The sequence below is a fragment of the Chiloscyllium punctatum genome, chromosome 11 (assembly GCF_047496795.1).
Source record: "Chiloscyllium punctatum isolate Juve2018m chromosome 11, sChiPun1.3, whole genome shotgun sequence".
Lineage (NCBI taxonomy): Eukaryota > Metazoa > Chordata > Chondrichthyes > Orectolobiformes > Hemiscylliidae > Chiloscyllium > Chiloscyllium punctatum.
In genome coordinates this window covers 114,108,793-114,132,536 of record NC_092749.1, presented here as the reverse complement: position 1 = coordinate 114,132,536, position 23,744 = coordinate 114,108,793, and the positions used below count along the sequence as shown (strand labels likewise).

At 47.3% G+C, this 23,744-nt stretch overlaps 1 protein-coding gene across 1 annotated transcript in view; it reads right to left on the bottom strand.

Moving 5' to 3' along the window:
• LOC140483351 (sprouty-related, EVH1 domain-containing protein 2-like) overlaps nt 1-23,744 on the bottom strand; it is a 69,739-nt gene that overhangs the window by 4,947 nt on the left and 41,048 nt on the right. The window contains exon 5 of the mRNA XM_072581550.1: nt 3,593-3,742. Within this exon, the coding sequence (XP_072437651.1) occupies nt 3,593-3,742 (150 nt within the window). The remainder of the gene's footprint in view (nt 1-3,592; nt 3,743-23,744) is intronic.

The window sequence follows — 23,744 nt, the reverse complement described above, 5'->3', positions numbered from 1 at the left end:
CTCAATCATATCCCTTACCTTTCTGTCCATATTGTTAATATACACCAAGAGCTCTGAGGCCTGTGGAACCCCCACTGGAAACAGAATTCCCATTACAGAAACACCCCCCTACCACCACCCTCTGGTTCCTGACTCTCAGCTAATTTTGGGTCCAATGTGCCACTGTGCCACGTGGGCTCTTAAGTCCTTGTTGACCACCCTCATCAACACTCCCGGGTAGCTCCTCAAAAACCTCAATCAGATTTGTCAGATGTGACCTTCCCTTAGCAAAGCCTTCCAGACTATCCCTGATTAATCCATGTCTCTCCAAGTGCAGAAATATTCTGTCCGTCAGAATTCCAATAAGTCTCCCCACCCCCAAAGTGAGACTGACCAGCCTGGACACTGACTGTTACTGAACAGAAATGATAGTCACATTCAACCACTTGGCAATTCTAAAGGAAATTGGCTGTGGCTGCTTACTGGACAGAGGTCAAATACCTTCCCAAATTAAAAAAAAACAAATTCTATGGAATTAGAGAAGATAGGAGCAGGAGTAGGCTACTGGACCCTTCCAGCCTACGCTGCTATTGAATATGACCATGGCTGATCAAGCTCAGTCCCCTAATCTGGTTCTCCATCCCCATATCCCTTGATCCTTTTAGTCACAAGAGCTGTGTTTTCTGTGACAGTGAATTCTTTAGGCTCACGCTCTCTGGGTGAAGGAATCTCTCCTCACTGCAGTCTGGAAACGTTTACCTCTTTTCCTTAAACTCTGACCCCTGGTTCTGGGCTGTCCCACCATCAGGAACATCTTTCTGCATCTACCCTGTCTAGTCCTGTTGGAGTTATAAAGACTTCTATGGGATTTCTCCCCCCCCCCCCCCCCATTCTTCTAAACGCCTGCAAATATAATCCTGACCGATTCAACCTCTCCTCATTCATCAGCCCTACCATCCCAGGAATCAAACTGGTTAACCTGACTCCCTCTACAGCAACAACATCCTTCCTCAGGTAAAGAGACCAAAACTGCACAATATTCCAGGTGTGGCCTCCCCTGTATCACTGCAGGAGCCTCACTCACTCATTCTCTCAGACAGATTCTAAGTGTCTAGATAAGCAAGTTAATTTGTTACTGTGAGGAGTAATACTTTGCAAATAAACCTGAAAGATTTGTTTAAAGTGACATCTATGAAAACACAAACAAAAATCCAGAATGAAAAGGGATGCGACGTTAAGAACAAATAGGTCAGAATGTCAAGCAGCTCTACACCTCACAGTGGTCTCTCTCTGGGAACCTGCCCAATCACAGCTGACAATTTAAAATTGGCAGGATGGCCACTGATTGGTTATAGAATAATCAGGAGCTGAAATTCCTCCCAATTCTTCTACACTGTGATTAAAAAAATTTAATATTTATCATCGTTATATCTGAAATCTGGATGTTTAAAAAAACGGGGTGACAGATTGATGGGGGTTTTTAGTGAAATAAAAAACTATATCCTGGAAGTGACCTTAATTCAGCATTTGTGAGAGAGCAGGGGGCTACAGACCCCTGCAGTGTTAATGGAAAGATGCTTATCCTGTTGATTTTATGACAGGTAGGGGTAATATATTTAAGGCCACTTTTCAGTTCAGTTCGGAAGAATCTGAGATTGAGTTCAGAAGCAGGTGTTGGATAATCTCCCAGATGGAGCTTGGGCAGTTACTTCAATAGAACCGACCGGGCCGGGGGAGGAGATGAAATTCATGAGTTATTCTAAATTCATCAGAAATTTAGGCTCTCGGATTTGTGATGAGGTCATGACGGTACAAACTGTCTCCACAAACCTTGAGAAAAAACTGTAAGGAATCAGTTATATAAAGTGCTATATTAGGGGTTGTAACTTCTCTGAACTTAAGTCTCCTACAGACAGTGTTGGAAAACAGGTTGAAACTTTGGTTTGATGCTTGCGTTAAAGTTTTTCTAACAAATACATATGGCTTATTTATTTTGTGTAAGAAACTTATGTCTTGTTGTTAAAGAAGATCTACAGCCTCATGGCAATATGTTTCAGAGATTAACCACTAACGAAAAACATTTTAAACATATGATCCATCAAGCCAGGTTTCTGGAATTGGATTGGTCCACTGTTACCATCAGCTGGGATTGTAACAACATGAAATGAGATACATTCTGTACAAAAACAATCCCAACCTCACCTGTGAGGCAGCTGAAGACGCCAATGCTTTACTCACTCAATCTGTTCTGGGATCACACTGCAACAAGTAAAGCTCTGTGTATCAAATGCTTAGTAACAGATGCTAGCTAAAGTCAGCTTGGAATAGCTTGCAAATCACACTGCATCCCAAAACCCTTCAACCACCTGGGAGATTATTGCCTGGAAAAGCTGAACTCTGCTTCTCCCTGGTTTGGCAGGCCTTGGAGATCATAGTCCACAGGAAATGGGGTTGGTTCGAGGGAACATTTAGTATTTTTAATTCAAAGGAAACAAAGTTTGGTTGTTGTTGTCCTGGAACAAGATTTGACACAACAGGTACACGGATAGGAAAGGTTTAGAGGGATATGGGCCAAATGCAGGCAAATGGGACTAGTCCAATTTAGGAAACCTGGTCGGCATAGACGAGTTGGGCCGAAGGGCCTGTTTCCATGCTGTATAACATCCCAAGAATCTTGCAACACAGTGGGAGGTGCTTAGCCCCATTAGTCAGTGAAAGGTCTTTTTAAAACTAATCCCAATCCCACACTCTATCAAGTTACAACATCGATTACATTTCCACAGTACGTCACTTATGTTAAACTGCTTTGAACTGCCCAAAGTTGTGAGAGGTGCTCTATAAATGCAAGTCTCTCTCACACACACACACACACATCCAGATTTATCTGGTTCAGGTATTTCCCCGACCCCCTTTTGAAATTTCCATTTTCTGTGCTCCTTCAGGCAGCAGTGGGTCCCATATCACAACAATCCACTGAAGACAAACCAATTCTCAGCTCCCCTGCATCGGCATAGAGCTCTCAAAAACCAGAGCCATCCAAACCATGAAACAGAAGCCAATTTGGAAAGCAACATGACACTGAGCTGTGATATAAAATCACATGGAACAATTCTCGGTCCTTTTCCCCAGTCTGACAAACTACCCACATCTAAAGAGCTGTTCCTGAATATCTGAACGCCCAGAAACTGATGGTGAAAGTTCGCTCACCGCTGCTTAGCCATCACACGGTGTGGGGGGGGGGGAATAGCTTTGGAACAATACAGTGACTCCTCTTGATTATAAATCACTGAGAACAAAGTCAAAGAATATTAAAGGCACAAACCAAGCTGGCAGGTGGTAGGAATGGAGAGGGGGTCTCTCAGAATAAATATGATTGAATTGTGGCACATTCTACATCTGACACCATTTAAAATGCTCTTCACAAACTCGCTCTCTCAACTGAGTCCCTCCCTATCTAACCTTTAAAGACATTTAAATATTTGTTATATTAAAACATCATTGTGTGATGCATTTTGCTGGGATCTTTCCCCCCTAATGTTCTCAGGTAAAGGAGAGCTCACTATCTGGTGCTGCGAAACAGACCCGTGTAAGGACTGAGACTATTGTTTCTCACCTGCTCCAGACGAGAGTGGTCAGGACTGTAGTGATCGTGGGCATACCCCAAGGTACACAGCATGTGCTGAGGGTCACTGACTGTTGGATTGAGTGCTCGGACTGCCTGCTCCTTCCTGTTCGATGAGTTTGATGAACTGTCTGTGGCTGCCTACAGAGAGAGAGAGAGAGAGAGAGAGAGAGAGAGAGATCAAGGACAGAGCTGGTCAGCACAGAGAGAAAGTCAGCCAGCACTTCAGTCAGTAACTCAGTCATAGCTCATGTCAGCCCCACAACAAATACCTCTAAATGTATTCAGATGTGATACATTATGGAATACATTATGCGACATTTCACAACTGGTTATTGTGTTCAAACCCACATTAGGATGCTGAGTCATATTCCTAAAGATATACCACAGAGTTTAACGGAAGGTTGGAAGTGTATCAGGCGATTCCTAATTTATTTAACTCTTTAATCTCCAGAATAACAACCACTCAACCCCACCAACCACAATCCCCTGGAAAACACCTTTCATTTTCACAGAGTTTAGAATCAACACATCAATTGTGTCCAAATGGTGTCATGAGTTAGCCTTTGGAATGGGGAACTGGAGAATAATGAAATCTCTCCGCTCTAACACGGAGTTGAAGCATGGGCTTGAAGGGAGTTTTATAACTCTGATTAAATACAGGGAACTGCAGCTTGAAGCAGACTCGGTACAGAGGGACCCTCTCTCTCTCTGGACAGCTCCAAGCCAAACCTCAATCTCCCTAAACCACTTAATCCACAAATCAGGCCAATGTCCACTGGCTGTTTTCATCAATGACTGCATGGTCTACATAGAAACGGGTTGGTTATATTCCAGGAAAAATATTTTGTGAAAACGCTCCCACACAATCAGAGAATTCCTCCTGTTCAACAGTGCCCTTGCAGAGGAAATAGAGTCCATCCTCAGGTTGATGCTCTCAGCACGTCACCCACCCACATAGCCTCATTCTGTCTCTCACCCCCACACCCACAACTTCCCTTTCTCACCTACCCCTCCCACACAGCATCACCCACCCCCACCTCCTCCCTCTGTCACCCACCCCCACCCTCACACCCTCCCTCTGTCACCCACCCCCACCCTCACACCCTCCCCTCTGTCGCCCACCCCCCACCCCCACCCTCACACCCTCCCCTCTGTCGCCCACCCCCACCCCCACACCCTCCCCTCTGTCGCCCACCCCCACCCTCACACCCTCCCCTCTGTCGCCCACCCCCACCCTCACACCCTCCCTCTGTCGCCCACCCCCACCCTCACACCCTCCCTCTGTCGCCCACCCCCACCCTCACACCCTCCCTCTGTCTCCCACCCCCACCCTCACACCCTCCCCTCTGTCGCCCACCCCCACCCTCACACCCTCCCCTCTGTCGCCCACCCCCACCCTCACACCCTCCCTCTGTCGCCCACCCCCACCCTCACACCCTCCCTCTGTCTCCCACCCTCACTCTCACACCCTCCCTCTGTCTCCCACCCTCACCGTCACACCCTCCCTCTGTCGTCCACCCCCACCCTCACACCCTCCCTCTGTCTCCCACCCCCACCCTCACACCCTCCCTCTGTCGCCCACCCCCACCCTCACACCCTCACACCCTCCCCTCTGTCGCCCACCCCCACCCTCACACCCTCCCCTCTGTCGCCCACCCCCACCCTCACACCCTCCCCTCTGTCGCCCACCCCCACCCTCACACCCTCCCTCTGTCGCCCACCCCCACCCTCACACCCTCCCCTCTGTCGCCCACCCCCACCCTCACACCCTCCCTCTGTCGCCCACCCCCACCCTCACACCCTCCCCTCTGTCGCCCACCCCCACCCTCACACCCTCCCCTCTGTCTCCCACTCCCACCCTCACACCCTCCCTCTGTCTCCCACCCCCACCCTCACACCCTCCCCTCTGTCGCCCACCCCCACCCTCACACCCTCCCCTCTGTCGCCCACCCCTACCCCCACCCTCACACCCTCCCTCTGTCTCCCACCCTCACTCTCACACCCTCCCTCTGTCTCCCACCCTCACCGTCACACCCTCACTCTGTCGTCCACCCCCACCCTCACACCCTCCCTCTGTCTCCCACCCTCACCGTCACACCCTCACTCTGTCTCCCACCCTCACCGTCACACCCTCACTCTGTCGTCCACCCCCACCCTCACACCCTCCCTGTCACCCACCCCCACACTCTCACCCTTCCTCTATTACCCACCCATCCCCACACACCGTTATCCACACCCTTCCTCTATAACCCATTCTCCCATATCCCCCCACACACACCCCTTAACCCAAATGCGCGCACACACTCAGTGCAGCGACCCCCAGCCCCTCCCCCCCCCCCCCCAAACATACACACAGAGTTCCTGGACTCCCAGCAGAGGTTCAGACACATTTCTCGAATGGTCGGTCGGGTCTCTCTGCCTCTCTCCCCAGCTGACAACATTGCAATGATATGTGGCCCTGAGGAAGGGGATTGGTTGACCATAAACTGACAGATCACCAGAAACGATAAAACCACGCTCCATACTTGTTCCTTTTTCCAGTTGTGATCCAACAGAATGGCTTTTATTGGATAGTGATAAATAAAAACACACAAAATACAAGCTGGAACAACTGGTAACCAGCAATGGGAATGCAGTTTAGAAAAAACAAGCAGGATGTGAATACTTTTCAGTAATCTATAATTACAGTTACCTGGGTAACCAACCCTGGCAAGGGGTGGGGTGGGGGATGGGGCAATGCTAAATTGAGCCTACACACCCAGTGGATGGGGGGGTGGGAATGCGCACAGCCTATGTACGGGAGGGAAGGGGAGAGGAAGTCAGAGTGAGTAAATCACACTCTCCCTCATGCCCCACGTTGCCAAAGAGAAGCAGCTGTAGATAGACAGTCAGTCAGTCAGTCAACTGGTTAACACACAGTCTGCCTGGAACAGCACAGAAGGCCATTCGGATCCACTGTATTTCTGAATGGGGCCTTGTGTCACACTGTGCTCCAAGAGCTGCCTCGGGGTGACCTGTCCCACACACTGGTTAGTGTCTGAACCTGCTGCAGTCCCCTCACAGCACTCAGCCCCGAGAATGACTACAAGCTTCACAGGAGATTACATCGAGTGATTGCCCCATGGCAGTTCCTGTCACTGAGGAATCGAGTGATCTTCCAATCACTGGGACCTGTCATTGGGGTGTATGAGGGTGGCATTGTGTTGCCGTGGTGACGGTATGGCTCCATGTTGCCCTCTGAAGAGGGGTGACTGAAGCGGTGCCCTCAAGGACCCAGTGAAGCTGACCTGGTTGCCTAACATCGACATGGATATAGCAGCAGGTGGTACAGGCGGAAGGTTGAGGCACGGTGGGGGTCCTCAGGAATTTCAATGTGAGTGCTTTAATGGAGACCAGCCCCAGGGCTGAGGGCAGACCACCCAGGTCATGGAGTCTGTCCCCCTCCCCCCCACGGTGTGTTTGCTGTCAGGGATCCCAGTTGCTGTGATCACTCAGAATCGCCATCTCAATGAGAGCAGCATGGACTCTCAGACTCCAGGGGTTGTAAGCACAGCAGAGTTACAATCTGCCAATAGCTACATGAGTTGGCCAAGTCACAGGAAGCTCTCCTTATGGGAATATTGAGAACTCCCCCCACACCACCCCCAACCCCGCTATGTGGGGAAGCATGCCCCAAAGACTCATGGCTCTCAGAATTCATTCTTCACATCTTTATCGTAAACAGGAAACCCCTTTTATTTGTTTTAAACTGCCCACCAGTTCTGGTCTCTCCCACAAGGAGGGATGCCTGAAGTTAAGGGGGGGGTGGGGGGGTAGGAGGGGGGCAGGGCTGATCGTGTAAGATCAGCGATGGAAATAAGGCATCTGAACTATAAAAGGAAATACTGGCCACAGCCCCACGCCTTTTCACAGAGTTCCATTTAAACCAGCCTCTTATGTAACAGAGCTTTATAAATGCCACAGTCATTACAAATGGGAACAAAGTTTTTGTGGTGAGTGTGGCAGTGGTCTAATTTTTTGAGACTAATTTTTTCTCTGTAGTTCCATCTGCTTTCAATCGTGCCACCTCAGTGCTATATGAAACGTTGTGTATGGAGACAACATGTCCTAACATTTGTTTCACCAACACTGGAGAAATAAAACTGGCTTACTCCCCTTGGGGTCAGGATCTGATCGTCAATTCAGAGAAAGCAATCCTTAAATAGGATATCACACATCCTGATGCCAGCTGCTAAAGGCCTGTGCAGTAATTCACTCTAAAATGCTTCAGAATAATTCATTTGAGCTTTGCTGGGGGAAAAAAAGGCCACATTTTGTCAAAGCTTTTCATCTTGCATGCATCAGGACATTTCACAAGAACACTCATTCAAGGGAAACACCAATTTATACTGCATGAGGACAGAACACTGACAGATTGCAGAGACATTGGCAATGTACAACCACATAATTTAACAAATTTGATCAGTCACTGAGAATAGTTTTAATACAAGTTCAGATTTTGTTTACATAATATATATAGGAATCCTGATTTGATAGTTCCATTCCTGAAAAGTAAACAACACGAAAATTTATTGAAATCAAAAGCTTTACTAAATCAATGCATGCAGAGGGGAAAGGACAATTAGACTGGCAACTCCCCCTCTGCTTTCGGCTGACTGCCTGCAGTATCATCTGGCCTTGCACCGTGTGGAGGGACAGATGGTAAATAGCCTCCTGAGGTCCATGGATCCAGGATTACCAACAGAAGGAATAACTAACGCCGAGTCCAATATCTGAGAGATACAGGATTGGATCACACTGAGGGGGTTCCAGCTGTTGGTAAATGATTATTGCCCAACCCAGAGTCCGCAAATGGCTAAGGTAGCAGATCCATCTGCAAAGTGCTCAAAAAAACCCCATCAATATTTACAAATAAAATTCCTTCATGGGATGTGAGGGCCAGTGGTAAGACCACCATCACTAACTGCCCTTGAATGGAGGAGTTGCCTAGGGCCATTTCAAAGTCAACAACATCATCAAATCTAGAGTCACATGTAGACCAGACTGGGTAAGGACAGCAGATTTCCTTCTCTGAAGAACATCAATGTTCTAGATGGGATTTTACAACAATTGATGGTAGTTTTACTGGCCGTCATTAGAGACAAGCTTTCAATTCAATTTAAAAAAAAAGATGAGTTAATTGAATGTGAAAGTCGTGGGTGGGTTCGAACACATTCTGAGAGCTAGACCTCTCCATTACTTGTCCAATGACATCTCTTGGGGAGATCGGGGATCACAAGGCAGTGAATCTGTGGATTGGTTTCTGAAGATTTCAATCAATAAAATAGATCTCGGCAACCGAACCCTGGCATCACCTCCAAGGCCGTCAGCATCAGTAACTCATTGGTCAGTGATCATTTCCAGTGCATTGCAGGGGAGCCTATTACAACAAGCACAGCGCTACCAGCTCCCGGGAACTTCAGACTGACCGTGCACATCGTTGCTGCCCGGGAAGTAGAACATAGAACATAGAACATAGAACAATACAGCACAGAACAGGCCCTTCGGCCCACGATGTTGTGCCGAACTTCTATCCTAGATTAAGCACCCATCCATGTACCTATCCAAATGCCGCTTAAAGGTCGCCAATGAATCTGACTCTACCACTCCCACGGGCAGCGCATTCCATGCCCCCACCACTCTCTGGGTGAAGAACCCACCCCTGACATCTCCCCTATACCTTCCACCCAAGCATGCTGTGTTGGTGGGGGGGAGGGGGGGGGAGGAGGGGAGCGGTGGGTTAACTGTGGCCACTGGGGGAAGGCAAACAATGTTTGATTTAAAAAGGGACATGATATCAGAACAAAGGCAACCAGGTTCTTTCAGTAACAGGTAAAGAGTGAGCTTACTGCAAATCAAACCTAATCAAGCGAAGATATTATGGTTAGTAAAAGATTTAAGCATTGAATATGTACAACTATTGTTTTCAAACACACACTCTCACACACACACACACTCACATACACTCACACACACTCAGACACACACTCACTCACACACACACACAGCCTGGAGTGTTTTAAAAAGTACTCTGGTCAAGGAATGGCTCATTTCAAATAAAATTAATTATTCACAGACTGCCCCAAATACTGGCGGCTGGCCAAAGGCACTGTGCTTACGAGCTGTTGACACTGGAGAGCCTTCCGGATCAGTAAAAGCTGGCGGAATTCGCATGTCGGGACACAGTGGTGTAGACTCCAAATGTTCCTTTAGGAAGCCTTCACTTGACCAAGTCTTTAAAATAAAAGGCCACACTTCCCAAGGCAAGCTAGCTCAGATTCTGTTCAAATCCAATAACTTTATTACACTTACAGACTGGATTGTGACATCTCTTGGACAGATCTGGAGATTCAGTGACTCCAGTAAAGTGTTATTTGCAAATGCAACAGATTCTGCTCCCCCTCCCCAGTGCACCGGTCTCCTTGGCTTTATGTTTGCAAAGTGGTTTTTCAAAGAGCTCAGCCAACATTCTCCAAACTAAAATCCCAGTTAACACATCTTCATAATTAAAGTCAATAAATACAAGTTATTTGCATGATTTTAAGACAGTATTTACAAGTCATTTTTCTACAAAGACTGGAGTAGAAGCTGATTTCTAGCATGACAACAAAATTCAACCTTTGAATCTGATAAACGATCCCCAGATTTCCAACAAGTTAACTATACATGCATTGATATTTCTTCCTTTCTCGATTGGGATGTTTAAAAATGTCTACTTCTGGATAAATATTTAGATGAGTGACAGACTGGTGGTTTAAAAGATCCCCTCATTATGTGGCTATTTACAGGTTACAGGCAGCTGATGTGGGGTGCTGGGGCCTGAGGAAACCTCATGATTTATCTCATCCACAAAAATACTACGCCTGGCGCAGCCTCTTTCAAATTCCCCCTAAATTCATGAAGGAACAGGGGGAAGCCCCCACTTTCTAGTGAGGCATTGAGAATCCAGAGAGCAGGTAGACAAGGGCCAGTGAAGATTCCAGTGGTAAACACTGACAGTGGGGGTGTTTGTTCAAAGGCTCTGTACATACACACCCACATGGCACAACCAAAATGCTGATGGCTAGGCTTTGTATCCTGTGGAGTTTAGCGGAAATGAAAGGTGATCTCTGAAATCCTCCAAGTTTTGTACAGTGCAGATACACAGAGTCTCCACCCAGGGGACAGAGAGTCAGAGTGAGAGAGAAGCCATTTCACGCTTAGATGAGGAAACAGCTCTTCAGGTGGAGTGGGGAGAGTCTTTGGAATTCTCTACCTCGGAGGACTGTGGAAGCTCACTCAGTGAGTAATTTCAAGATAGAGATCGACTCGATGCTAATGACATTAAGGGATATGGAGATAGAGGGGAAAATGATGTTGAAGTAGATGATGAACTATGAGCTAGAATGGTGCAGATGGCTCAGGGGGCTGAATGGCCTTCTCCTACTCCCATGTCAGACTTAAATCCAGTTCACTCAAAGCCCATCTTCATCAATCTTGGAGAAAAAGTCTGAGGCAAGGTGATGCCCTGGAATATTGCTTTGTGACAAGGGATGCCAAGAGGACGATGCATGGAGTTCAAGGTACCAAAGATAAAATGTTGAGTCAGAACCAAGTCAACATGATTCCAGGATTGCAGGTTAATCAAACTCTGAGCAGTGTAAGCCGAGCAGTCCCCACCCACTCTAGTGACATACCACAACACGGTGCAGATTTCACCAGAGCCAATTGCATAGGCAAGGTTCACAGCCACACCTCCAGGAGTGCATTGGTGCTGTACCTGTACAGAGCCAGATCCCACAGCTAAACTGTGACAAGGTAATCCTCTGAACACAGTCTGTTACAGTCTGACTACATTAGGCCAAAAATTTACTATCGATGGAATTAATCAAAGTGAAGACATGGGAAAGAGAGTTGGATTGTTTTCTGAGGGTCCTCAGGTGTGGGCATCATTGACAAAGACAACCTTTGTTGCCCTCAGGTTGTTGCCAATGAGTTTCCACTTGAATTACTCCAGCAACTGAATACATTGCAATGGTCTGCTAGACCACTTGAGGGCAGTAGAAAGTCAAGCAGAATAGTCTGGGACTGGAATCGTGTGCAGGCCAGACCGGATCAGGACAGCAGATTTCCTTCCGTGAAGGACGTTATTGAATAAACAGAGCTTATTTTAGTGATAATCCATCAGCTTCCTATTCACATTCACAAGAACCAGCTGTGTAGGACAGCATTAAAATTAAATGACGCTGAGCTGGAGTTATAAAGAGCTGTAGATTGTCAAGTGACACAAGGCCAAGAGTTAAGGCCCTCTACTTGCACCTTTGAACAGCAAGGCCTAAGCAAAGAAGCTGTTAACGTTTGCCAACAGTTACCCTCATCACTTCCCAAATTTCACCTCAAAGCAAGGAACAAAGTCAGAGCAGTAAAGGATAGAGTTGGAAGGTTTGAGATTAAAACCTGGGTAGAATACAATAGTCAGACAGCACAGAAACAGGCCCTTCGGCCCACCATGTCAATACCAACCAACAAACAGCAAACAACACTATTCCCACTTACCTATGCTCAGCCCATAGCCTACTGTGCCCTGGCATTTTAAGGGCAAATTCAGCTGCTCCTTAAATGGTGTGAGAGTACCTGGCCCCACCACCCATTCAGGCAGCACCTACCATCCTCTGGGTGAAAAGAAACTTCTCCTCAGATCCCTCTAAACCATTTACCCCTCACCTTAAACTTCTGCTTCTCTGGTCTTAGATACATCTGCCATGAGGAAAAGATTCTCATGATCTATTTTGTCTGTGACTCTCTTGTGATTTTGTACATCAGATCCCCATGTCGCCCCCCCCCCCCCCCCCCACCCCCTTTCTCCAGTCAGGACTACCCACTGTCACCTCCTTTGGTTGATGCGCCAAGATTTCTTTTCTCATTCTGCCCCCTTCCCAGAGCCTGAAATATGCTCCAAGTTGAATCACTGCAAGAGATTAACAGTATCTGTGGGGAAATGACCTGACAATGGAACTGGAGCAGGAGATAAGGCTAGTCAAGACAGGAACCCAACCAGAAAAGTCTGCAGTTTTAGTGAAATCCAAGACCAGGGAGAGACTTGGAACAAATGGCAGGTTCAGATAGCACAAGGAAGCCAGGCTCCAGAGCAGCCCAGTCCAGAGGGACAAGGCTATGCAGCCAGGAGACGGATAGCGTTTAGGAATCATTGATAAAACCTCAATCTCACAGCCTGCGGATTCTGAAACTGTCAAGGGACAATCACAGCAAACCACCTGCATACCAACTCAGCAATGACGGGGCTGAACAATGCAGGACCCTGAAAATTAGCTTCAATTGAGTGCATCGGGAAGATGGGTCAATAGAATGATCAAGGTGGCATACAGCATGCGGGGTACTGGGTACAAGAGTTGGCAGGTCATGTTACAGTTGTATAGGACTTTGGTTCGGCCACATTTGGAATACTGTGTACAGTTCTGGTCGCCACATTACCAAAAGGGTAATGATGCTTTTGAGAGGGTGCAGAGGGGGTTCACCAGGATGTTGCCTGGTATGGAAGGTGCTAGCTATGAAAAAGTTGAGGAGATTAGGATCATTTTCATTAGAAAGACGGAGGTTGACAGGGGACCTGATTGAGGCCTACAAAATCATGAGAGGTATAGACAGGGGGGGATAGCAAGAAGCTTTTTCCCCAGAGTGGGGGACTCAATTACTAGGGGTCATGAGTTTGAGGCGAGAGGGGAAAGGTTTAGGGGAGGTACGTGTGGAAAGACCTTTATGCAGAAGTTGGTGGAGCCTGGAATGTGTTGCCAGTGGAGGTGGGCACAATGGTGTCATTTAAGATGTATCCAGACAGATACTGAATGGACAGGGAGCAGAGGGATACAGACCCTTACAAAATAGGCGACAGGTTTAGATAGAGGATCTCGATCGGTACAGACTTGGAGGGCCGAAGGGCATGTTCCTGTGCTGTAAATTTTCTTTGTTCTTTATGGGAGAGACACATTAACAAAACCAAACCTTGCAAGAACACGAGGTGGTGGTGGGTGGTAATGAAACACACAAGAGTCGGAACTGTGCTTAACTCCAATACAAAACAAAATCAGGCATTGAAGACACAACACAGAAAATGATTCATGGGTTCACTGGACCAGTAATGGAGGTGCCTGACGCTAACACTGTGAGGACATGGCTTCAAATGTCACCAGGGCAGCCAGTGGAAGTTACATTCAATCAATCCAGCGTTGACAGTTAGTCTGTCTCAGTGACCGTGATCATGAAACAATCACCGATTATAACCAGAATGTGTTGCCATCAAAAATGATTCATTGATTTGCTTCCCTAAATGATATCAACCTACCTTATCTGGTCACGTTTACATGTGACTGCAGACCCACAGCAACGCGGTTGACTCTGAACTATCCTCTGAAATGGCCAACTAGTTCAAGGGCAATTAGGGATGGCGCAGAAAGAAATCAATATAACTAGAGCAGGTTGGTCCATCAGATCCCAGGAATATCTCCCCAGGTCGGTCCGTCAGATCCCAGAAATATCTCCCCAGGTCGGTCCATCAGATCCCAGGAATATCTCCCCAGGTCGGTCCATCAGGTCCCAGGAGTATCTCCCCAGGTCGGTCCATCAAATCCCAGAAGATATCCCCAGGAATATCAAGTTCATTTTTGTGGTTAAAGAGTAAAGAAAATCACTTCACAGCTTAAAGCCAAGTGTTGTCTGACAACTGGGTCGAGAACACGAAAGATTACACAGGCCCCAGAGAACAGAACAAACCAATCAAGAACAGAGGAGGGGGAGACTGAACAGCGAAGATCCCAGTTGGCTGGACTGGGTGACCATTGAAGAAACCAAAACCAAACTTTGCACAACTCTTCCTTCTGAATTAGCTACTGCTTCACAGAGTTCAAACAACAGTCAAACAACAACAATTTCTAACACAGACCAGGCTGAGGTCACCGACAAGTGGAGTTGGGAATAACAGGTGCTGGTCCACTCAGTAAAACCAGACACAATTCAGATAGCAGGACTCCGAGAGACAGATTAATTTTTAATGTCGGGGTTTGGGTATCAACTATTGCGATGACCGAAGGTTTGACTGCTAGAAGAACTGACTGACAAATTCAGACAATCCTGGCCTAGGAAAGGGTAGGATCAGGTGGTAGACCCTGTTACAGATGGACTGAACTCCTAGAGGAGGAGGAGATGCAGGGGACCCAGTGAAACCAGTCACTCACATCGCGGGAGAATGGCTCCTGTTTGAGAACAGGCCACATGAACCAGTATCCGAGTATTAATGGACCCTGTTGGATTGGGAATGTATTCCTGCAGGGTGGATCACACCATCAGCTGAGCTCACAACCTGGGAACGGCCAGGAAGTTGTGGTCATTCCACCGAGACAGCGCTGTCCAAACACTCCTCTTTGCTCACCTCCACCCCAACCCCCAACCCCCCCAAACCCTGCTGTGACCCTATCCCAGTACCTGCTGGGAAGTTTGTTGGGGTGGGGGGGGTGGGGGTAGTGGGGACGAGAAGAGGAGAAACAGAGAGCAAGAAGGTGCCTGAGAGGGTTGGGGGTTTTTGGAGAGGTAGTGGGGGTGGGGTTGGTTGCTAAGAGACCAGCCACTGAGGATGAGACTCTTAATTCTCGGGGTGTTTTAGTAAGTCTTTGGTAAAGCCAGGGTTCAGGCTGGATGTTCAGGTCATGATTCACACAAGGACATGTTGCTGGGGAGCAGAGAAATGGAAACGGTGTCAGAGACCAGGCACTCATACCCCAGGGTTTCTACATAACCCACGGACCCTTCCTCAGGTGCTCTGTACCTTGCACTGGCTGGAGGATGGGAGGTGGATTGACAAGAATAACACCCACATGAACTGTTCGAAAGTTAACACTCACTCCAGGCACCCCCTTCCAAATAATAATGTTGCTCAGCCTGCAGATATTACCCAGCTTTAGTGATTTGTACCGTGCTGCACAATGTCAGTGTCAGAGATAAATGTCTGCCACTAACTCAGTGTATTTGTAGCACTATTTACACACTGTTACATTGAGAGGGAGGAGGTGGGGACTGCTGCTGTGCTTTTTAATCAGTAAGGATGATGTTTAATGGTGATGATTAAAGGATGGTCAGGAAGGACACTAACCACATGTCACACCAACGAGGAGACAGTGAGGACTGCAGATGCTGGAGATCAGAGTCGAGTGTGCGTTGCTGGAAAAGCACAGCAGGTCGGGCAGCATCCGAGGGGCAGGAGAGTCGACATTTCGGGCTGGAGCCCTTCTCCTGCTTCTCAGATACTGCCAGACCTGCTGTGCTTTTCCAGCAACACTCTCAACACCAAGCCAGCCAGCTGTCCCCTCTCTGCCAGAGAACCCACACTAATATGACAGCCTCACTCCCCTGTCACTTAACAACAGATTTATCGCAGTTCGTACAAACCTGCACCCCTCCAGTGACACTCCTGAACCTATCACAGGTAAAGACCAGGAAGAAGCACATGATCATGGAATGTTACACTCCACATGTGTATTTAAGAAAGTTGCATTTAAATAGCACCTTACACAAATACTAAATGCACCAAAGTGCTTTGCAATCAGTTTTCAGACAGCAAACTGGAGCAACATGATAACCAAGTCGCGATCAGCTGATGGTTATGTTAATCGAGGGATATTGGATCCCAGGAAATAACCTCCTGGGCTCCGCTTCAAAATGAGACCATGGGATCGCTACCATCCCATGTGGGTGAGCAGACAGGATGTTGGCTCAACATCTCATCTGAAAGGTGGGCCCTCTGGCAGTACTGTTGTATTGCACAGGGATGGACAGTGTGGTCAGGAGGACTCACCACTCTGATTGGTCGCGTGGACCATTGGATGGATCACAGTACAGGCCTTTCAGTTGGAGCCATCTTCCACACACATGGAACAAAGATGCTTTAATCCAAAACAGCTTCAGGTTTAGAGTCATAGAGATGTACAGCATGGAAACAGACCCTTCGGTCCAACCCGTCAATGCCGATCAGATATCCCAACCCAATCTAGTCCCACCTGCCAGCACCCGGCCCGTATCCCTCCAAACCCTTCCTATTCATATACCCATCCAGATGTCTTTTAAATGTTGCAATTGTACCAGCCTCTACCACTTCCTCTGGCAGTTCATTCCATACACGTACCACCCTCTGCGTGAAAAAGCTGCCCCCTAGGTCCCTCATATATCTTTCCCCTCTCACCCTAAACCTATGCTTTCTGGGAGGACACATTTTAAATTGTGGTTTTGTTGGATAGGGAAAGGAGAGGATAGGTCGTACGAGGATAGGTTGAGAGTTCTCGGCCTTTTCTCGTTGGAACGGCGAAGGATGAGGGGTGACTTGGTAGAGGTTTATAAGATGATCAGGGGAATAGATAGAGTAGACAGTCAGAGACTTTTTCCCCGGGTACAACAGAGTGTTACAAGGGGACATAAATTTAAGGTGAAGGGTGGAAGGTATAGGGGGGATGTCAGGGGTAGGTTCTTTACCCAAAGAGTGGTGGGGGCATGGAATGCGCTGCCCGTGGGAGTGGTAGAGTCAGAATCATTGGTGACCTTTAAGCGGCATTTGGATAGGTACATGGATGGGTGCTTAATCTAGTTTAGAAGTTCGGCACAACATCGTGGGCCGAAGGGCCTGTTCTGTGCTGTATTGTTCTACGTTCTATGTTCTATGAGAGACAGGTTGATTCAGAATCCTGAAACAATGAAGATACCTCATGTTGAAGTAGACCTTTATGATCTGGAAACAGATAACTGGGAGGTTCCTCTACGCACCCCCCAACCTGCCTCCATGCAAATAATCTGTACAAAATTAAAAGGGCTTTGATGACAGAATGAGACTTTTAAGTTTAGGCTAAAATCTGGTTAGAATATTTAGGGTATTCTGAGCAGATTTGAAAAACTAGGCCACATCTGTAATGTGTTAGGAAGCATGTCAGAACATTCAAAACTGGCTCCAAGCAGTTAGTGAGGACTAATGTTCAGAACAGACTATTTGATCAACTTTAAATCAGAGGGAATATCCACAGAGTTTTATAACAACACAGCCACAAGAGAACGTGCAACGTGATGGATTTGTTTTATCTTTATTGATATGCAGACAGGGGAGACAGTGGTGTAGTGGTAATGTCACTGGACTAGCAATGCAGAGGCTTGGACTAACATCCTGGGGACAGGGGTTCAAATCCCACCACAGCTGCTGGTGGAATTTAAAAATCCAGAATTAAAATGGAATTGACAAAGCCTTGATAAGGATGACATAAACCATTTTCAATTCTAATAAAATCCGGTCTAACATTCACTAACATTCTTACTTGGTCTGGGGGAAAGCTGCCGAATGAGCCGGTGCTGGGGAAGGTAAAAACAAGGACTGCAGATGCTGGAAACCAGAGTCTAGATTAGAGTGGTGCTGGAAAAACACAGCAGTTCAGGCAGCATCCGAGAGGCAGTAAAATCGATGTTTCGGGCAAAAGCCCTTCATCAGGAATAAAGGCAGAGAGCCTGAAGGGTGGAGAGATCAGCTAGAGGAGGGTGGGGGTGGGGAGAAAGTAGTATAGAGTACAATGGGTGAGTGGGGGTGGGGATGAAGGTGATAGGTCAAGGAGGAGGGTGGAGTGGAGAGGTGGGATGGGAGATAGGCAGGTCGGACAAGTCATGGGGACGGTGCTGAGCTGGAAGATTGGAACTGGAGTGAGGTGGGGGAAGGGGAAATGAGGAAACTGTTGAAGTCCACATTGATGCCCTGGGGTTGAAGTGTTCCGAGGCGGAAGATGAGGCGTTTTTCCTCCAGGCGTCGGGTGGTGAGGGAGCGGCGGTGAAGGAGGCCCAGGACCTCCATGTCCTCGGCAGAGTGGGAGGGGGAGTTGAAATGTTGGGCCACAGGGTGGCGTGGTTGATTGGTGCGGGCGTCCTGGAGATGTTCCCTAAAGCGCTCTGGTGCTGGGGAAGGAAGAGGAGGTGGAGACAAAGGAATGGCAGAGGTGATGCCATCATGAAGTGGCCTTTGGGTTAAAGGGAAACAGGCAGCAGAACAGAGGCAGCATCAACTTAAAACAAGCACGAGTGTGTACAGCCTTTGGAGGGGCATGAGGAGGGTGGGGGAAGACAGAGGGAGGGGGAAGAAAGGGGTTGGAAGAAAGGAGAGCGAGAGAGCAAAGAAAGAGGGAAGAGAAAGTGAGAGAAGGTTAACAGAGAAAGAGAGAAAGAGAGAGAGATATACAAGAGATGGGAGAGGTGAGAGATGTGGCCCGGGGTTGGCGGGGAGAGAGTGAGAGAAGTTAAATGGGTGGGGGGGGGAGTCGAGAGATGGGGGACATGAGAAATGTGGGAAGAGGGGAGGGGAAGCAGGGTGAAGAGAGAGAACACGTGCTTGTACATGAGGGTGGGGGGTTGTGGCATTCTCACCTTGAATTGGGAATGTAAATGGGAACCATGGTTACAATGTTGGGGCCATTGGGGAGTAAGGACCGTTAGTTTGAAATGATTTGGAAAGGGTGCTGGGTGATGGATGAGACTGATGATGGGAGGGGGGAAGGATTTGTTCACGTGGAGGTTGCTAGGGGGGTTTTAACCAGCAGGGGGGTTTGGGACACGGGAGAGAGACTGGAGCTAGGCTGAACAAGTCAAAGGGCCTGCCCTAGTTTGGTTTGGTTATTGAGAGAAGGATCAGTAAGTCACCAGCTGTTGGAGGGGGAAGACAGCTCTTTTCTGAACTGGAACAGAAGCTGTGACCTTGCAGAGTGGACATGGAGGACATACATGTAGCCTTTCTGCTCAAAGCCCAAAGGTCACTGTCCTCCCAGAACATGTGGTTCAAACTGGGGGCTGACCTACAGCAGCCTGCATGGTGGGAATGGTCCTTCAACGTTCCACATTCAGTCTCCATCAGGAAGAGGTCACCGATTACCAATAAGGTGGGAATGTCAATTAGATCAATCCCAGTGTGTACTAGATTAACCCTAACATTAACTAGATTGATCTATAGCTGAAATGACAGAGCCCATTTACCAGCTCACGTTCCCAGTCAGAGGCTTTGCCCTGTTACCATCATAAAGTTCCCAATGTATGGGATCAGTTATGGATGTCCATGTTGTTGATCAGTTTATTTTGTCTTGGCCTTTGTTGGCACACGTCTTGATCATTATGTTTAAATAAAACACTCTGACAATAACGAGTGTGGTAACACTTTCCCCGCAGAGAGGGGCATTTATAAAATCCATATGTGACTTTAACAGCAAGATCTTCTGATGTACCTGTCAGAAAAATACGTGAGCATTGCTCTGCAGGTTTATGTAAATCCCACTGTTAATGCTGTTTGTTTCTCATTTTATTTCCAATGTTGAAGTTGATTGTAAATATAAAAGCTCAATGGTGCACATCCAGCCAGCTGAACTGAAACCCTGAGCATTAACCCTCATCAATTTGCTGCTGCCTTACTTCACTACACATGGAGTTCTGCACAAAGCCTTCATAAACATCCTGTCTTAAACTAAAGATTAAGGGTTGTCCATTGACTATAAAATGTACCTTGAAATTAATAATTGAGCTTTATCTAGCTTCCCCAATTCAAACTAACCTCTGACCTGAACTGCTTCCTGGTCCTGATTTCCACAAAAATGAACCTATAGTGAGTCAGTAATTGTAGCTCTTGTTGCTATCTCCCATCTCGACTCAATGGCATGTTTAGAACGAACTGTGCCAAAAATAACAGCAGCCTCTCCCATCTCTGCACTGAATGTGTACACAACTTCACTCTTCAACTTTCCCCGAGGAGATACTGCTCATTTTCAATCATGGCATTTTGCAACTTTATGAATGGTGCGAGAGACCAGCTTAAATGGCTTCCGATACGTGTGAAGGTCAAATCCAGCGCAGGGTAATTTAATCTGGAATTTGCAGCAATATCTATCAGGCTGCCTCCAGCTGGATGGGATCAAGTTAAGAATAAATGACTGCACTAGGTGTCATCTCAGCATTTCTTAACTGGCCAAACAAACTCTGTGGGGCTCGTGATACCCCTGTCATAGACACTGAGGGCTGCCCCAGTCACAGTCAGAAGGTCAACCCCAGGATGGTCCCATCCTACATCCCACCCCCTCCCTTTGCCCCAATATCTGCCAGCCAGGAGCTTGGCTGAGGGGGAGACAGGCTCAAGGGTCAGTAACCAAAAGGGCGTACAGAGGGGGTAGGGGGGAGGTTCCACACTGAAGGGAATTGGCAACAGAACCACAGAGGCAGAGAGACAGGGGAACTTTTACTTGCACAGCAGGTCAAGTGAGATCTGGGACGGGTCAGAAACAGATTCAACCAAAATATTTCAAAGGCACGTGGATAAACACTTGAAAAGGAAGAAAATTACAGGGACACAGGCAAGAGCTGGGAAGTGGGATCAACTGGATGGCGGATAGCAGACTGAGGGACTCCTCCTACACAGGAAAATCCAGCAGTCTGTTTAACTCCTAGTGAGTAGTAAACAGAGTTCCCCATTCTCGATCTGGAACACACAGAGAGTTCAATGCTTATTCATGAACTTTAGGCAGAGAGGGAGGATTAAGGATGGACATCAGTCGCATAGCCATTTTTAAACAAACTTAGCCAAACTGGGGAATGCCCCTCAGGAAGAACATAAAGACCTCACGCTGAAAACACAGGGTGGGTTTTACTGGAATGAGGAGAGATTACACAAACTAGGATCACAACCCCCATTATTTAGAAGGTGATTGGCTCAGGTTTTACAAGACAATAACTGGGTAAATAGGTTAACTAGGGAGAAACAATTTCCATCAGTTTGACAGTCTACCTGAGGAGGGAGAGAGCCTGAAAATGGAGCCAGACCTTTGAGGGGTGAATTTAGGAAAGACTTTGACACACACACACAGACAGACACACACATACACAGACAGACAGACAGATACACACACACACACACACACACACAGACAGACACATACACAGACAGACAGACACACACACACACACACATACACAGACAGACACACACAGACAGACACACAGACACACACACAGACACACACACACACAGACACACAGACAGACACACAGACAGACACAGACACACACACACACACAGACAGACACACACACACAGACAGACACAGACAGACACACACAGACAGACACACACAGACACAGAGACACACACACACACACACAGACACACACACAGACAGACATAGACAGACACACACAGACACACACACACAGAGACACAGACAGACAGACACGCACACAGACACAGACACACAGACAGACAGACAGAGACACACACACACACAGACAGACACACACACACACAGACAGACACAGACACACAGACAGACAGACACAGACACACACACACACAGACAGACACACACACACAGACAGACACAGACACACAGACAGACACAGACACACACACACAGACAGACACACACACACAGACAGACACACACACACAGACAGACACACACACACACACACACAGACGGTGGTAAAAGTTGGGAACACACTTCCATAAGTGGTGATTGATACCGGATCAATTAGTAATTTGAAGAAAAATACCGAGTTAAGTTTTTATCAAAGGGATAAGGGGAGGGAAATGTGAGTAAATGGAGTGACACAGCAGAGCAGCTCTGATCTCGGTGAATGTTGGGACAGGCTAGACTATCTGACTGCCCTCCTCTCGCTTCTACAAACTGTTAAAAACCTCCCATGCATTTTGAGATGAACGCACTGAGATCAACGTTTTGAACTTTCAAACAGGTTTAAGATGAGCCATAAGAAAAGCCAATTGGTCTTCAATGCAGCCAACCAATATGGTACAACTGAATAAGTCAATCATTGGTTCACAGTAAGATTAAATCATCCGCACCCAAATACCTTCAATATTCTGGGTTCAGAAATAAGCAGGTTTTAAAAAAAAACAAAATCCTTCTATTACTTTGCTTGCATTCTAACATTAGTTTCTTCTCAATAATGAGCTGACCTGTGTTAACTAGGCTATTTCCAATGTACAATACCAATATCCACCAAGAATACTCCTCCTCCTGCACAGGGGTAGGCCATTCACACCATCAAGGAGGTAAAAAGGGCTTTTGCCCAAAACGTCGATTTCGCTGCTCGTTAGATGCTGCCTGAACTGCTGTGCTCTTCCAGCACCACTAATCCAGTATTCACACCATCAAGCCTGCTGCTCAATTCAATAACAGCGTGGCTGCTGCAATGGTGATTTCAGTCCTACTGCCTTGTCTACATTTCTGCAGCAAATCCTCCTCACACCTGTACCCAAAATAACCCCCAACTCCCCCCACCCCATCAAAACACCCAAACTAACCCCCAACTCTCCCCCCCCACCCCATCAAAACACCCAAACTAACCCCCAACTTTCCCCCACCCCATCAAAACACCCAAACTAACCCCCAACTCTCCCCCCACCCCATCAAAACACCCAAAATAACCCCCAACTCTCCCCACACCCCATCAAAAAACCAGCTCATCCAACAAAGATGACATTTACAGACCAGCCTCCAATAGTTTCTGAGGAATATAACTCCACAGTCTCACAAAGCCCACAGAAAGGGAGGAAAAACATCCTACATTCAAAGTGAGAGCAGTTATTTGTAAACTGTACCCCCTACAAGAGGAAACATCTTCCTGGTATCCCCTCCATCCAGTCCCCTTGCTATCATCAATGTTTCCATAAAATCCTCTCTCATTCCTCTGATCCCCAATGGATTTCGGTCCAGCCTGTTGAACCCTTCCTCACAAAATAATCCCCTGGTCGCAGACATGAGGAAAGTGAATCTTCCAACATGATTACTTCCTTTTTCAACGAAGGGAACTGCCCACAACAATCCAGAATTGGTCTGACCAATCGCAGCAAAACATCCCTTCTTTTGTATCCCACTCCTTTTACAATAAACATTATCTAATTATCTTCCTAACCACTTGCTACAGCGGCATACTAACTTTTTCGATTTCCCGTACCCTTGAGTTCTGCAATCTCTCCATTTCGATAAAAGCTGCTTTCCTAGTCTTCCCACCTAACTCCAACTCCCCACAATTCCTGCTCAAA